This window comes from Giraffa tippelskirchi, chromosome 8 (genome assembly GCF_054371585.1).
Source record: "Giraffa tippelskirchi isolate mGirTip1 chromosome 8, T2T-mGirTip1v1.2.pri, whole genome shotgun sequence".
In the NCBI taxonomy this organism is placed as follows: domain Eukaryota; kingdom Metazoa; phylum Chordata; class Mammalia; order Artiodactyla; family Giraffidae; genus Giraffa; species Giraffa tippelskirchi.
The window spans coordinates 5,364,487-5,379,943 of NC_137282.1; the positions used below are offsets into that span (position 1 = coordinate 5,364,487).

The 15,457-nt window shown below is 40.3% G+C and overlaps 1 protein-coding gene across 18 annotated transcripts in view; it reads right to left on the reverse strand.

The window, feature by feature from the left end:
* NGLY1 (N-glycanase 1) overlaps window positions 1-15,457 on the reverse strand; it is a 57,214-nt gene that overhangs the window by 18,206 nt on the left and 23,551 nt on the right. For 10 of the 18 annotated variants that reach the window (XM_081521051.1, XM_081521056.1, XM_081521040.1 and 7 more), the window contains 2 exons: window positions 9,279-9,444; window positions 1,635-1,857 (listed from right to left, as the gene is read on the reverse strand). In XM_081521051.1, the coding sequence (XP_081377177.1) occupies window positions 1,635-1,857; window positions 9,279-9,444 (389 nt within the window). Of the gene's footprint in view, window positions 1-1,634; window positions 1,858-9,275; window positions 9,445-15,457 lie in introns of all 18 variants that reach the window. The other 8 variants (XM_081521038.1, XM_081521039.1, XM_081521052.1 and 5 more) reach the window with 1 other exon arrangement.

Here is a 15,457-nt window from a genome sequence, read left to right on the forward strand (position 1 = left end):
AATACAACACCTTTGTATTCCATAGCCTCTGCCCCCACCCCATGCACTGTCAGTCCATACCCACAGCCCCGAGTTTATGAAGACAATTTATGTATAGTCATATATATTTTTATCTTCAGATCTTTGCAAGTACCTGTGCACATATATGCTGAATGAAGAAACAACTGGCATTAATTACAGATTATTGGATACTGGATTCTGTTTATCTTGGACTCTGTATATTCACAGGACTGATTCTCCCTTAGGACAGACCTGAGTCCTGAGGCCCCTAAAATCAGGTATTTCAAAAACTTACATAAAAAAAAGAAAAACTTGCTATCTTTTCTTACCTGATGACACAACCAAATTTTATAAGTATTGTCAATTAAGAATATCTAATAAGAGACTTGTATATTAAAGGATGGAAAAAGTTAACAGAAAAGTTCCAATTCCTTTAGTTTAAAATTAAGAGATATGAGGGTAGGTTAGGTTGGCAGGGGAGGCACCAAACTTCTTAAAAATAATACGATGCAATACAACAGCACTGTCTACAGTCACCATGCTGTGCATCATGCCCCCAGGACTACTTTATTTCTGGACGTTATACTTGATTCCCTTCCCACCCGGCAACCCTCCTCCCCTCTGGCAACCACCAATCTTTTTTCTCGTATCTATTAGTTTTGCTTTGTGTGTTTATTTGATCTGGTCTTAGATTCCACACACAGGTGAAATCATATAGTACATGTTTTTCTCTGTGTGACTTATTTCCTTGGCATAACACCCCCAAGGTCCATCATACTGTTGCATATGGCAAGATTTTATTCTTTTCTCATGACTGAGTAGAACTGCATTGTGTATAGATAACACCACATCTTCTTTATCCATTCACCCATCAATTGCTAAAAAATAAATCTTAAAAGATCTCATAACAAAGAAAAAATTTTAACTGTATAACAGTAACTAGAAAGTAACTATGAAAGTAACTAGATTTACTTTGATCATTTCACAATATATACAGATGTCAAATCATTATGCTGTATACCTGAAAATAATGTAATGTTGTATGCCAAGCATGCTTCAATTAGTAACATCACGACAATAAACATTAAAAAGGAAAAATAAAATTAGTTTCAAAAAATGAAACTATTTTAAAAAATAATATAAAACATGAGTCTTTAACTATACTTTCATCTTCCATATTACCATCTGATGATTTAAGTGCAGCACTGTATTTACCATCATAAGGATTAGTATTATTCTAATCTTTTAGCATTACTTTTTATGTGCTACCAGCATTCTTATTATCAGAAAGTTAAAATTGAGTCAACAAGCTTTTCCTATAAAAAGCACGACAGCAAATATTCTAGACTGTGCAGGCCATATGGTCTCTGTGGCCAGTATTCAACTCTGCCACTGCAATATGAAAACAGTTACAGACCATGAGTTAACAAACCAGCACGCATGTGCTCCAATAAAACTTCATTTACAAAAACAAGACGTGGGCTGGATCGAGCCTGTCAGCCACAGCTAGCCGACCCCTGTTCTGGCAGAATATACTTCTAATAATCAGTGACGATTAGAAGTTGGTTTAGTAAAGTTCTCTTCTAACCATCCCATGAGGGACGGCTCTGACTTCTCCGTCAGCAGACACTCACCGTGGGAATCGACTGCTGAGTTGGCACGCATCGCAGTAGTGGTCTTCCACTCTGTTCGCACCCCACTTCAGCTCCTCGTCATTGGGGAGTAACGACTCACCTCTGGACTTAGTCTGGCCACCACACTTACTGCACACAATGTCATTCACCCAGTGAAAAAATTCTTCCTTAAACCAGTGTAAAAGCTCCAGCAAAAGAAAATCCTCTTCACTTACGTTAGTACCTGAAAGGTTAGAACAGAACTGAGTTAGGACCTAAAGCAGAAAAAAACTAAAAACACCCACATACATTTTATTCTCAAATATGAAGCTGAAATAAATGGAAACAGAAGACGATCTAAAAGGTCTTCACAAGAGGATGCAGACAGAGCTGTCCGTGCACTGTGAGGCAGGCTGAAACACAGTGACAGCGTCCACGGCACACTCAAAGCCGTCGGGCTTGAGTACTGCGTGCTTTGACCGACACCACACTCAGCACGGCCAGCTCTCAGGGACCGTCACACACGGGGAGGGTAAGAAAGTAAGTCTGACTCTGGGGACACAATTTTTCCCAGAAGCCCACTGTGTCCCCCCCTGTTGCCTAGCAAAGTAAAAAAGCTATCCTTTCCTACTTTACCACCCCCCCAAAACAGAAGTCTGATTTTCAAAAACATTTTTAAATGACTGCATTAAACCTGTTATCAGACATAAACACAAGTAAATATGAAACAATCAAAATTACAGGCAGAAATCGCAGAATTCTGGACATACTAAAAATCATCCTATTAGCTTTTCTACCATTAGTGCTTCAATTGTACAATGTAATTCATCTGAGACTACTTACCACAAAACACATAAAAGCACAACCATGTTTACAATATTTATAACAACCCTTGCAAGTAAACATGATGTATCATATTATATCCACTGTATCAAATAAAAGGGTCTCTAACCACATTCAAGGCAGTGTTCTCTCTGGGAAGAAGGAAAGGAGAGAAGAAAAGAATCTGGGAGACATAGATGGGTCTCTCATTCCTATCTTTAATGTTTTATTATTAAATAGTCAAAAAACACATACATGAAGGAAATGTATGGCATAATATTAAGATCTAATAAAATCTGATGCTGGCCACAGGTATTGAATCTATTATACTCTATTCTTGTATTTATATTTTATACATTTCAAAATTATAAAAAAATTTTAAAGAAAAAAACTACAGAGATTAATTAATTAAAAAACCAAAATATACTATGTTCTTGAGTGGGAAAACAATATTCTCAAGTTGTTAATTCTCTACAAATCAACCTGTACTTCAATGAAATCCCAAGTGACACTAGAAAATAATTTTTCATAAAATTTGACAGGCTAAATGCAAGAAACTCACATGAAAGAGGAAATTCACAAAATAGTCAACACAACTTTTAAGATAAATTTGTCTATAGTACTTCAAGACACATTAAAAAATTCTAAATAAAATATTGTGATATTGGTAAAGAACAGACAGACGAATGAGATAAAAGAAAGAGTCCTGAAGGACAGATTTCTAAGTGATGCACAGTCTTTAATGAAGCTGGCCTTTAAAGCAATTCTAAGAGGATGAACTGTTCGACAAATCGTACTGGGACAAGCACTGTCCAGACATCATATTCCTCCTCCATCCCTTCTAACACATATATACAAACACCATACACAGAGGGAACCTTATAAAAGTAGAAGTTTACGTTTACAACTTTGGGGGAGAAAACAAAACACAACTGTAAAAGTAATTTTCTCACATTAAAATTTATAACTTTTGAATTTGAAAAGGTACAGTAAATGAAATTAAAGAATACTGAGAGCAAAATATAATGCATCTAACAAAGAAAAGTATCCAGAATATATAAAGAATATCTATAAATCAGGAAGAACATTCACAAAGTCATTAGAAAAGTGAGCAAAGTCCATAAAAAAGTTCAATAATTTCATTAAGTGGAAACAAACACTCCCAGACACTTCAGTTACAAGTTGGAAGACCATCTGTTTGCCAGGGACCCACTGTAGTACAGAAGCATCACATGCCCTTGATACTTTTACATCCATCCCAGAGAAACATTTGTCAGGTAGGCAGGCAGCTTTCCAAGGATTTTCCCTGCAGAAGCCTTTAGAATAGAGGACAATGGGACCCTCTCAATGTCCATCAGTGGACACTGGGACATAGGGTAAGCAACAATGCACGCACCCCGCAGAGCACCCGGGGAAGCGCGGGCGACCTCCAAGACATGTCAGAAAAACACCATGGGCTGAATTGTCAGGGCTGACACACTGTATGTAAACTCTGCAACATAAACTGTTTATTTTTATATATAGCTACTTACGGATGTAAATAAACAGAAAAAGATATGAAAAGAAACACATCACGTGATAACAGCTGTTAAGTGTGGAGTAAGAGGGTAGACTGAGTGGCAAGAAGAGCTTAGCTTTTCCTGTACAACATGAAAGCTTCTCAACAAGGATATATTCGTGAATGTTCATTTCCAAAAATGAGCTTTTGGAAAAACAGCACTGCCATCCTGCTTCTCCACTGAGTCCCTACAGCAAAGTGATCTTTTTAAAAACACAAGGCAAGCTGATGTCATTTGAAACCCTCCAATGATTTTCTATCTCATTCAGAATACAACCCAAAGTCTCTCTGCAGCTGGCCCATGTGGAGGCTGAAAATGGCCCCCCAAAGACATATACATTCTAACCCCTGAGCCTGTGAATGTCACCATGAAGGAAAAAAAAAAGAAAGTCTCTGTAGAGATGATGAAGTTAAGGACTCTGAGGCAAGGAGATTTCCCACGTTACTAAATATGGACCCTCAATGCATCACATGTATCCTTTCAAGAGGGAAGCAGTGGGAGACTTCACAGAGGAGGAGGATTTGAAGATGTTGGTCTTCGAGACGGGACTGATGCAGCACAAGCCAAAGACTGCAGGCGGCCACCAGAGGCAGAGGCAGGGAAGAGTCTCCCTAGGCCTCCAGGGAGCGCGGCCCCGCTGACATCCTGGTTTTGGCCCAGAGATGCGGATGACGGGCTTCTGGCTTTCACAACTGTGAGACAGTGCACTTCTGTTGTTTTAAGGAACCAAGTTTGTGATAACTTGCGCCAGCAGCCACAGGAGAAAGCTAACAGATCCCCTTTGTCTCCCTGACCGTGTCTGGTCGTGCTCCTTCTGCTGCAGCCACGTCTCCCTTCTGCAGCCCCTGAGCATGCTGAGCTCACGCCCACTCAGGGAGCCCGTGCAGCTGGCAGGGCCTCCACCAGAAAAGGCACTGCTGCTTCAAGGGAAGCTTTCCTGACGACCCTCCTCCAAGAGCACCCTGCGCACTCTCTCTTCCGTCCTCCCGGCCTGTCTCCCCAGCGCGGCTCACCACCTGCCAATCTAAGCAGTTGTCTCTGGCTTTCTCACCCACGACAGCAGGGACTTTGTTTGCCGCTGTCTCTTCAGCAGCTGAGCTTGCTACACAGTAGGTGCTCAGTAAATACTGGAATAAATGACAGAAACTGAGCAAACTACCAAGCCTCAGAGTATCACTGAGGGGCATCACTCTTCAGCAAACAGCCACAGTCAGGATGGGAGGAGGGAAGGAACACAGCACACTTTTGCTTCCGAGTCGGTGTCCTCCTGGGATGCGGTGCGGCTTCCCAGCTAGGAGCACGCACATCACACAGAGAGGGTCAATACTCCCTGGGCACGCAAGGTCCTCAACTGTGACTCAGAGAATTCCAAGTGGAGTCCTGTCTGTGCAGGTTAAGAGCTCAGACAGGTCAGAACAGCAACCATCCATAGAACTTTTGGTAATAATGGAAATAATTCATACCTACACTATCCAATAGGGTTGCTACTATTGATGGCTTCTGAGGACTTGAAATGTATTGAATGCAACTGAAAAACTCAATTTTTAATGTCATTTAATATAAATTAATGTAAATGTTAACACCCTCCAATGCCACCTTTCTTTCTAGAACCTTTGCAACCTTCCCCTTCTCCCCGCCACCTTGTCTTTTCAACCTGGGCGATCTCACTTACTTGCATGGCTTCACCTATCACTGTAAAGTGTAGGTCAAGGTGTGACTTCCAAAAAAGCTCCAGGCCTCCATTTTCACGTGGGGGCCCAGCTGATGTCCAGCAGGGGCCTGAACGCAGACCCATCTCCTTTCAAAGCCTGTCCATACTGACTGCAATTCAAAGCGAGGCAGTCCTCTTGGACATTTTCCTTCTATGTCCCTGACTCCATGTCCGATCACCTGCAAACACCCCAACAACTCACACATCCACCTCTTCCCTTGCAGTCACAACCCTGGCATGCCTTCTCATTCTTCTTGGGGAAATTCTGTTACTACTGTGCTTGAACTCTTCTCTCCTCGTGCTCTCGATTCTCTTTATCTTACAAGTGATTGCTGGACTGATTTTCCTGAAGGGCACCCTCTGTCCTTCCCTTGCTTAATGCTTCAGTGCCTAACCCTCCGACTTATGTTATCAAGAACATCTGACTTCCCTGAGAAGTCATCTTATTTCTTCCTGCCTAGTGAACAGGTAATTTAACACTTCTGCTATAAACTCAATCATACTAACACCATAGCATTAGCCTGCTAAGATGCATTCATCCTTCAAATTTCCTTGGTCCTTATTTCTACTTCAAAACCTCATTACAAGTCCTTTCTTTCATTTTACCTCTAATTCCCTTTTTTGAAACATTAAAAATTAACTCAGTATGCTCTGCTCTGCCTGAAATTCAATGTCAAACAAAACATGGTCTTGGTCCGCCTCATGTGTCTCCCCCGACCCAACACAAGCAGATTGCGCCGCGCACCTTTCCCCACGACGCCTGCCGCCGCTGCCCTGCGCACACTGCTCCTTGCACCTGCAGCAAAGTCCCTCATCCCTGCCTTCACGTGTCCTTTGGCATCTCAGGTTGTAAATCCAACGTATCTTTCATAAACTTTAAAAAAAAAAAGCCCAGTTTCTTCTGATTTTCACAATACCAATGCAAACTACCTGATGCATTCCTTCTGTCCTGTTCACATTAAAGCCCCAGACTTCCCTGACTCTAGGCCCCTCCGGCCTTCCTTTCTCGCCTGTGAGGGTGTCCCAGGCTCCTGCACACTGGCCCCTACAACACGGAGACTTAGCCCTAAGGCTGTTGGATGCTCCTCCCCCACACCTCTCCACCAACAGGACCCCAGTACAGCACCAGGGCATGATTACAATAAGCTATCTGCAGGAGGGGGATGAGCTCAGGAGGAGTCCTCAGGGAGGCTCGGAGACCACAGAGGGGCCCTAGAACACCAGAGGAACCTGAAGGTGCCAACACTCACAGCAAACATTAAACAGTGTAGTTAAACATGCCCAATTCAGAGTTAAGTGGACACGTAAGCCTTCCACAAAAGGCCTCTTCACTTCAGTTCCCATTACCCAACACATCATATTCAACTTTTAACAAAAAATTACAAGGCAGGCTAAAACACAATTAGAAAGTCTGAAGAGATAAAACAAGCATCAGGACCAGTTACATACAGCACAGATTTTGGAATTACGGAATTTAAAATAACTATGATTAACATGCTCAGGGCTCTAATGAGAAAGGGAGACAACATGTAAGAACAGACGCACAATGTAAGCAGAAGGATAGGAAGAAATCAAAAACTGTTACAGAGATAATGCCTTTCATGGGCTCATCAGCAGACTGGACACAGCCAAGGCAAGAATCACTGAGCCTGAAGACAGGTCACCAGAAACTGAAAGTCAAAGAGAAAGAGAATGAAAACAAAGGAACAAAACACCCAGAACATGCAATTATGGTGGGAGCATTGTCATAGTGGTCTAGCACATCAAACAAAGGTGGAAATAGTTGATAAATAAGAGTATAACAGGATACCCTATTTTGGAATATCAGAAGGAAAAGAGAGACAGAAAGGAGCAGAAGAGACATTTGAAGTAATAATGGCCGAGAATCTTCCAAAATTAATGAGACACCAAAACACAGATCTGGGACGCTCAGAAAACACCAAGTAGGATAAATACCCAAAAAAACCCATCCAGGTATGTCATACTCAAACTGAAGAAAACAAACAACGGAGCGAGACTCCTGCACGAAGCTGGGGATGGGGTTGGTGAGGGTCCTGAGTATGGAGACAGAAATTACAGCAGACTTCTCATCATACACAAGCAGGCAACAGCAAAGAGAATCAAGTGTCACTGACAGAAAGGAAAAAAGCCCACCAACCTAGAATTCTACATCCCAGTGATATTATCCTTCACTAGTGAAAAAGAAAGACTTTTCCAGGCAGAGAAAAACTGAGGGGCTTCACCTCCAGAACACCTGCCCTGAAAGAAACAGTAGAAGAGGTTGTTCTTCAGAAAGAAGGAAACTCAGGCCTGCCGACTGAAGAGCGTCCGGGGAACGAGTGAGTGGAGGTGGCAGAAAATCTGTCCTTCTTCTCACTCGTAGTCTGCGGGGTGACGACGGGGTCCAGGTAAGTGAGAGGAAGGACGGCAGGGCCTCAGGGGACGGGAAGGAAGAATTGAGACATTCTGTTAAAACTTACCTGCACTATACAGAAAGCTGTATAATGCTTGTGGAGGTAAGGGAGAGATGAGTTAGGAACTCAGAGTTAACATATACACATCAATATATATAAAATAGATAAACAAAGACCTACAGTACAGCACACAGAACTCTACTCAATGCTCTGTAATAATATAAATAGGAAAATAATCTAAAAGAGTGGACATATCCATTACATATAACTGAACCAACTTGCTGGATATCTGAAAGTAACACAACATTATAAATCAACTCTACTTCAATGTTAAGTAACAGTTTTTTAAACTGAAAAAAAAAAAAATGTTTATTGCATACTAGATCAACCACCAAAAGAATATTATAGAACTCCCCTAGAAAATATAGTATTAGGAATTGAGTTCACAGAAAAAAAAAATTATATAAAAATTCAAAGAAAAAATGTTGAAGTTGGAAAAATTTAACAACTAAAATCCTAAGACTATTAAAGAAAACAACGAAGTATTGGTTGATGAATGTGGCAGGCACTGTTCTGAGCCATTCACATGCACTCTTCTAGTTATTCCTGAGGATTACCATTCCTATTATCAAATGAAGAAACTGTAGCAGGGAGATGAGATTCCCGGCTCAGTGACGCAGGTGAGAGGTGGAGCTGAATCTACGCCCAGGCAGCCGGCTTCCGCAAGCAGACGCTCCATCAGTAACTGCCAGCTAAAGAGAGTCAGTGGTTGAACCACATGAATTCATTCTGAATAAGCTTTTTCTCAGATTCACATTAAAATTCCCTAATAACACCATCACATATTTCATGGACTAAAGTTTTGGTGATATTATATCTTTAAAAAAATCACATGCCAATGATTAAACTAAAAATACATTATTTGAGTTACAAAAATTTTAACAGATGTGTGCATGAGGTATATGCAACAAAAAATTATACTATTGTTGCACTTCTTAAAAATCCAAATATAGCTGGATAGGGTTATAGGGTTATATAACCCTATAATATAATAGGGTTATATATTTACAATGTATACAGTAAAGGGCACCATTTCAGCATTTTTGTTGACTTAGTAATGATGCGTATTTAGCAATGGATGGTTATATGAAGCCACTACCTTTGTCCAATTTTCTGGCTCTAGATAACTTTTCTTGTGATCTCCTTTTCAGTTCTTGGACTGGAATACAAGCCAGTGCTTTCTCCTGGAGAGCAACATTCTCATAGACCAGTACATGCTGAATGTTGGACCGAAGAACTTTTAGAATGACTGAATTGTCAGCAACCTAATAGAAAGAAAACAATGAAATTAGCTTTTCTTCATATGCTATAAAAATAATATAATAAAAAATACTGGTTCTATGAGTTCATAGATAAAGGAATATATGGATTCACTGAAGTATAATAAGTATACTGAAAACCTTTACAAAATTAGTATTAGGAGATAGCCACATCTGTATCACAGTCTAAGATATGTCTATATTTTCACCTGAATAGATGTTACTGAGGATGTATTTAAACAGGGATATGTCGAACTCTTCACCACAGCTTGGATCAAGAGAGCACTCTGAGCAGCGCTTCTGACAGTTCTTTCCACTTCAAGTCCCGATAAATATCATTTCTTTCTTTTTTTTTTTTTTTTACTTTATACAGTATTAGCTAAGAAGGACTGATCTCAAGGGATCAGGAATTTTGAGAAATTCCTGAAAGAAGAAAGGCAGGTACAAATGGACAAAAGGAACAAACAATGGCAATATGCTGTCTAGAGAAAGTGGTTATAAAACTAAACAAAGTTCTCAAAATAATCTCGAGGAGGGATGGGCCGGAGGCTTCACAGAGCAGGAAGGGGTCTTAGAGTAAGTGTTAAGCAGGCTGCCAGGCTCTGCAGCAGGAACAGCCAGACACTGTGGTCACTCCTTCTCCATGTCTCTGAGCAGTGAGGGTGGACGCCTAGATTTCTAAAAGGAAAGAGGCGTCCTAGCTCAGAACACGTGCTAGTCTGGCACAGCCCCCCTTAGTCATCAGAACCAGACGCAGTGCTCACCAACAGGCCAGCAGGAACTCTCAGATCCCTGTGAGCCCACAACAACCAGCACTGCTGAGACGGTGCACTGGGACCAACAGCAGCAGAAGGAGCCCTGCAGCAAGGGCAGCAAATACGAAGAGACTGAAAGATGTCTACCTTCAGAAGTTCAAGAGTATACTCGAGTCACAGAAAGACACCTATGGATCTTGTAAACTAAAAATTTAAACACTGAAATGAAGAAGAAAGCACAGATGGTGTGTCAAACAGCAAAACAAACACAGTTAAGTGATCAATCAATTGGAAGACTGAGACGAGGCCTCTTCTGAGAACACAGTGCAGAAGAACAGACGCTAAGGATGAACTCAGAGCTTCCCAAATCCAGCTAACAGTAAATATCTATAAACTAGAGTAGAAAAAAACGGAAGAGAAACACTTCTCAAAGAAATAATGGGAAATTTCTGAGGGTTAAAGAAAGAGCCAGTATGACTGGGAAAAAAAAAAAACAGAACAAAGACTAAACTAACAGCGACATTTTATAACAACAGTAAAGATAAAAACAAAATACTAAAAGCCTTCAATGATATCAGACATCTCACTGGAAACAGTGAAGCAAAACCTCTGAAATACTGAGGGAAAATGAGAACATACAATGCATACCCAGGTAAACTAATTACAAAGAAGAGCAAAGCAACACATTTTCTGATATGTAACAATGCAGAAAATACATCACTCCCAAATCCTATTTTAAAAAATTATTACAAAAGTTACTGTCTCCCAAAAACATAATAGAACCAAAGTAAATAAATAGAAAACCACAGAGTAGAATCCAGGATAAAAGAAGCAGAAGTGAGTTAAATAAAAACTAAACAAACTAGTAAAACTGAAGTTCTGTTATAAATAAATAATTAAAAAGCAAAATCTCATAAGAAAGGTGGCAGGGAACACATACTAGAAAAATATAAAACAAATATTTGCATTAAATATTTAAAGACAATAATTAGAAGACTAAAAGAGGATATTTAACTTTCTAACTTTTGGAGGGAAAATAATGGAATAAAACAATCCATTTAAACAAAAATAGAGGAAAAAATAAAAAACAAGAAGGACATACACAACACAAAATGTCAGAAATAAGTTCACACATATTAGAATTATCGTAAATAGGAATGGATCAAATGTGTATAAAAAAAGGCAGAAATAGACTAATTTAAAAAATAAGAACCTCTACCAAATACTGACTATAATGTCAGTACATGAAGCACTGGGCATGCGTGCACAAAACAGACAATCATTCTATGGTCTAAGGGGGAAAGACACTGAACAAATAATGACAGAATCTTCACATTAAGTCAACAAATTTTGTGTGTTTGTGTGTAGAAAAATAATGGAGGCCAAGCCAGACAAGGGCATTAGCCTCACAGGATAATGAGTCTATGGACATAGAAACCAATATTGCTACAACCATGCCAATTTACTCTAATATTTAAGGAGTCTTTATGATCTGTTAGATACGGGGGATATAATGGTTAGTTTATTCCAGGGCTCTAATGAGACTTCCCTGGAGAAATGATACTGTAATAAAATATGAAGGATGAGAAGCAGCTGGTGACCAGGGAAGGGAGAAGACCATTCCTGTGAAGAGGGAGTAACATGTAGGTAGGTAGCTAGGGAGCATGCAAAGGGGGGGATCAGACAGAAGTCAGGGTGTCTGGAGCTCAGAGAACCAAGCAGGAAACTGGGCTGGGCAACAGCCAGGTCTTCCCTGTCTCTTCCCACTGTACGGAGAGCTATCCAAGACCTAAGGAGCAAGGAAGTAAAACGGTCAGCTTCGTGTTCTCCAAGCTTTCAGCTGAGGTGGGGGGAAAGCAGGTCTCAGGAGACCCAGAGGGGAACCACTTCTAAACTCTGAGGGAGCAGAGGCTTGAACCAGGAGAGGACAGAGGTGGTAGAAAAGTGAGTGGATTCAGAATCACAGAGGAAGTAGAATCAACAGGTCCCACTAACTGAACCGTGCAGTCAAGGGGAATGACCCACAGATTTTTCAGGAAGAGCAACTGGGTCAATGGTCGAACCACTTACAAGAGGAGAAAAAACCAGGAAATGGTCAATTGAGCTTAAAGCTATGAATGGTCAAGTAAAAATGAACCCAAAAAAGTCCACTAAATTTAGTGGCAAGGAGATCAGCAGTGATCTCAGTAGTAAGTTCTGCAACAGTGTTAATAAGGAAAACAAAGTGTAGGAGACTCAGTGGTTTACGTGGTGTCCCAACGTGGGCCAGGAGCTGTACAAAGTGGTCTGCTGGGATACAGACAGAAAATATTACAACTGCTATTTATATCATTTTTGCCCCCAAATAAAACTAAGTTATTATAATATTGAGCATTTGGATCAGTGGTGGCCCCTCCCTGCTATAGAAGCCATCCCGTGGAAACAAAGTCCCACAGAGTGGAGGGGACCCAGTGGCACACTCACTCCTACTTTCGCTCTCATCACACTACAAGCTTCTGCAGTTCAAATGTGCCTGGTTCAGTGGCTTTGCAGATTATATTATGTAGTTCTTACTAAATTAACCCTCAACCTGACTTAAAAAGGATTTCAAAGACCTCTAAGCAATAAGGCTAATACTTACGATGCAAGAATGTGTGGAGTGCATACAAGAAGAAATGGTAGGGCTGATGTCTTTTTTTCAGTATGAGCCCCTTCAAGAGACAAATTTTAATGTGAAAAAAGATCACAATCTACTGAGATCTGATAAAGTGAGCCTCCCAAATTCAAAATTATCAAAAGAGCATTTAAAATATAGATTTAGATCTATATTCATTAAATGATAGTGTTAAATCTTTTTTTAAATTAAAAATATTACTTATTTCCCATCTCTTTTGTTGTTGCTCAATCGCTAAGTCGTGTCCAGCTCTGAGACCCCATGGGCTGTAGCCCGCCAGGCTCCTCTGTCCTCTGCTATCCCACAGAGTGTGCACAGATTCGTGTCCATTGAGTCCGTGGTGCTATCTAACCATCTCATCCTCTGCTGCCTCTGTACACTGCTTTACAATGTATCCAGTACAATGGTGCACTAATATAAGTATACAATTTATAAACAAATAAATATATATTGAGAGGACACGCTCAGAAATATTTTGCTGATGGGGCACATAAAGTGTGGGAACCTGCTAGACAAACATATGAGGAGTAAAGACAAGGGTGGATACTGCGGACTCCCCCTGAAACTTGCAGTGAAGGGGAAATGAGAAATACAGGAAGGCAGGATCTAGCGATATTTGTGTGCTGACTTGTGTCTAAGAGCTTACAGGAAATGCTTGTGACCACTGACCTGTTTGTGAAGAATGCAGGTTTCCAAGATCCCTCTCTCCTGGTTCAGCCAGTCTGGGGTTTGCCCAGGAATCTGCATACCCAGGCTATTCTAACACCAATGGTCCAAACTTAGATGAAAACTGGCCTAAAGCAAGGTTTCAAAGCCACTGAGAGGACTCTCCAAGAAAGGGGCAGGTCACGACTGCACAGCCCCCCTGTGGCCCCACAGAGCAGAGAGAGGAACAGGCACAGAGGAGGGGCTGGCCTTCAGCAGCTGCAGACACACTTACTCCATCAACAGACGGCAGAAGAGCGGGGCAGGCCTGGGGGCGGGAGACCCAGGGCACTCACAGCAGGAAAGAGTGCACGTCTTACCAGAACTGATCCAGAGACAAAGGGAATGTGTCCATTTTTATTTTATTTATTTTTCATTGGAGAATAACTGCTTTCCATTTCCATTTGAAAGAATTCCTATAAAGATGAGACCTTTATGGTTGTATTATTATTTTTCACAAGCAGAGTTTCATTTGCTGGGAAGGTAAGAACTCAGCCAAAGAATTTTTATTTTCAATTTAGCATTTTTTGCTCTGGATATTACCCCCTTCACTGCGGTATTTAATGGCACGCAAACGATCTGGAACAATAAAGGTTATTTTTTTGCTTTATTTCTTTGGCACAATGCCAAAAAAACTAAGTCATAAAAACAGAAGTTTGCTGATTGCATGGCAATTACAGCAGCTGGGTAACCATGTACATAAGGCAATAGTTAATTGCTTAACAGTTAAAGTTATTTGGAGTACAAATGGGAGTTTAAAATTTGAAATCTGTCTGTTTTAGATTAAAAAGATTTTTTTCCTTCACTAATCACACTTGGATTTCAATTATTTGGTTTCTGATGCGAGACCTTTAAGACTATAAGAAAACAAGTACGATGTGTATTTCTGTTGAACCACAAGATAAAGGCAGAGGGAGCTGGATCAGCAAGTTTACATTTTTAGCAAAGGACAGGCTTCCCAAGCCCACTAGTCCCCTTTCTGCCTTCTTACAACCCTCTGCTTCCATGGCTTTTACATTTAGAACTTGCTTTTTTTTTTTAAATATAGAAGCGCTGCTTAATACATTTTTAATGATATCTAAAATCAATTTGCGACTTAAAGAGAAATTTCTTACAAAAACCACTTTATTCTATATTTAACATTAATAAATGTTGCAAAAAAATATTCAGGAAATACTGAATGGTATAAATAACAAGAAATCATTAAAATTTCACTACTCAAAGAAAATCAGACTGTGTACAGCTTTCCAGAACTTTTAAAAATAAGCATATTTATGTATGAGCATTTTTAATAAGAAAAACAAGAAATATTCACATATATATAACATATATTGTCTAATTTTGGGATTCTTTACCTTTTTTCCTACATAGTAATAATCTTCATGTCAAAATATACAACATCATCATTTTTAATAGACATGACGAATGCCAATTGAAAGGTGTGTCATAATTTCAACAACTTCCTATTGAAAGGTATGTAGATGTAGTTTACTCTTAGGAATGGTTAATAATAAATTGAACATTTAAATCCTCTGTCCAAATAGGAAACAGGAACAGAGATTTCTCCTCTTAAAAAGACTGCATATAGATCCAGACTAAGAAGTTGTCTTACGAGATTCAATTAGTTTAAAAATCAACTAACTGGGACTCCCTCGGTGGTCCAGAGGTCACAAGTTCACCTGGCAACGCAGGGGAAGCCAGTTCAGGCCTTGGTTCAGGAAGATTCCACATGGTGCGGGGCGACTAAGCTTGAGCACCGCAACAAGAGAAGCCACCACAACGCGAAGCTCACACACCACAACGCGAAGCTCGCACACCACAATGAAGAGTGGCCCCTGCTTGCCATCCGCAGAGAAAGACTGCGCAGCAACAAAGACCCGGTGCAGACAAAAATAAATAAAATTTT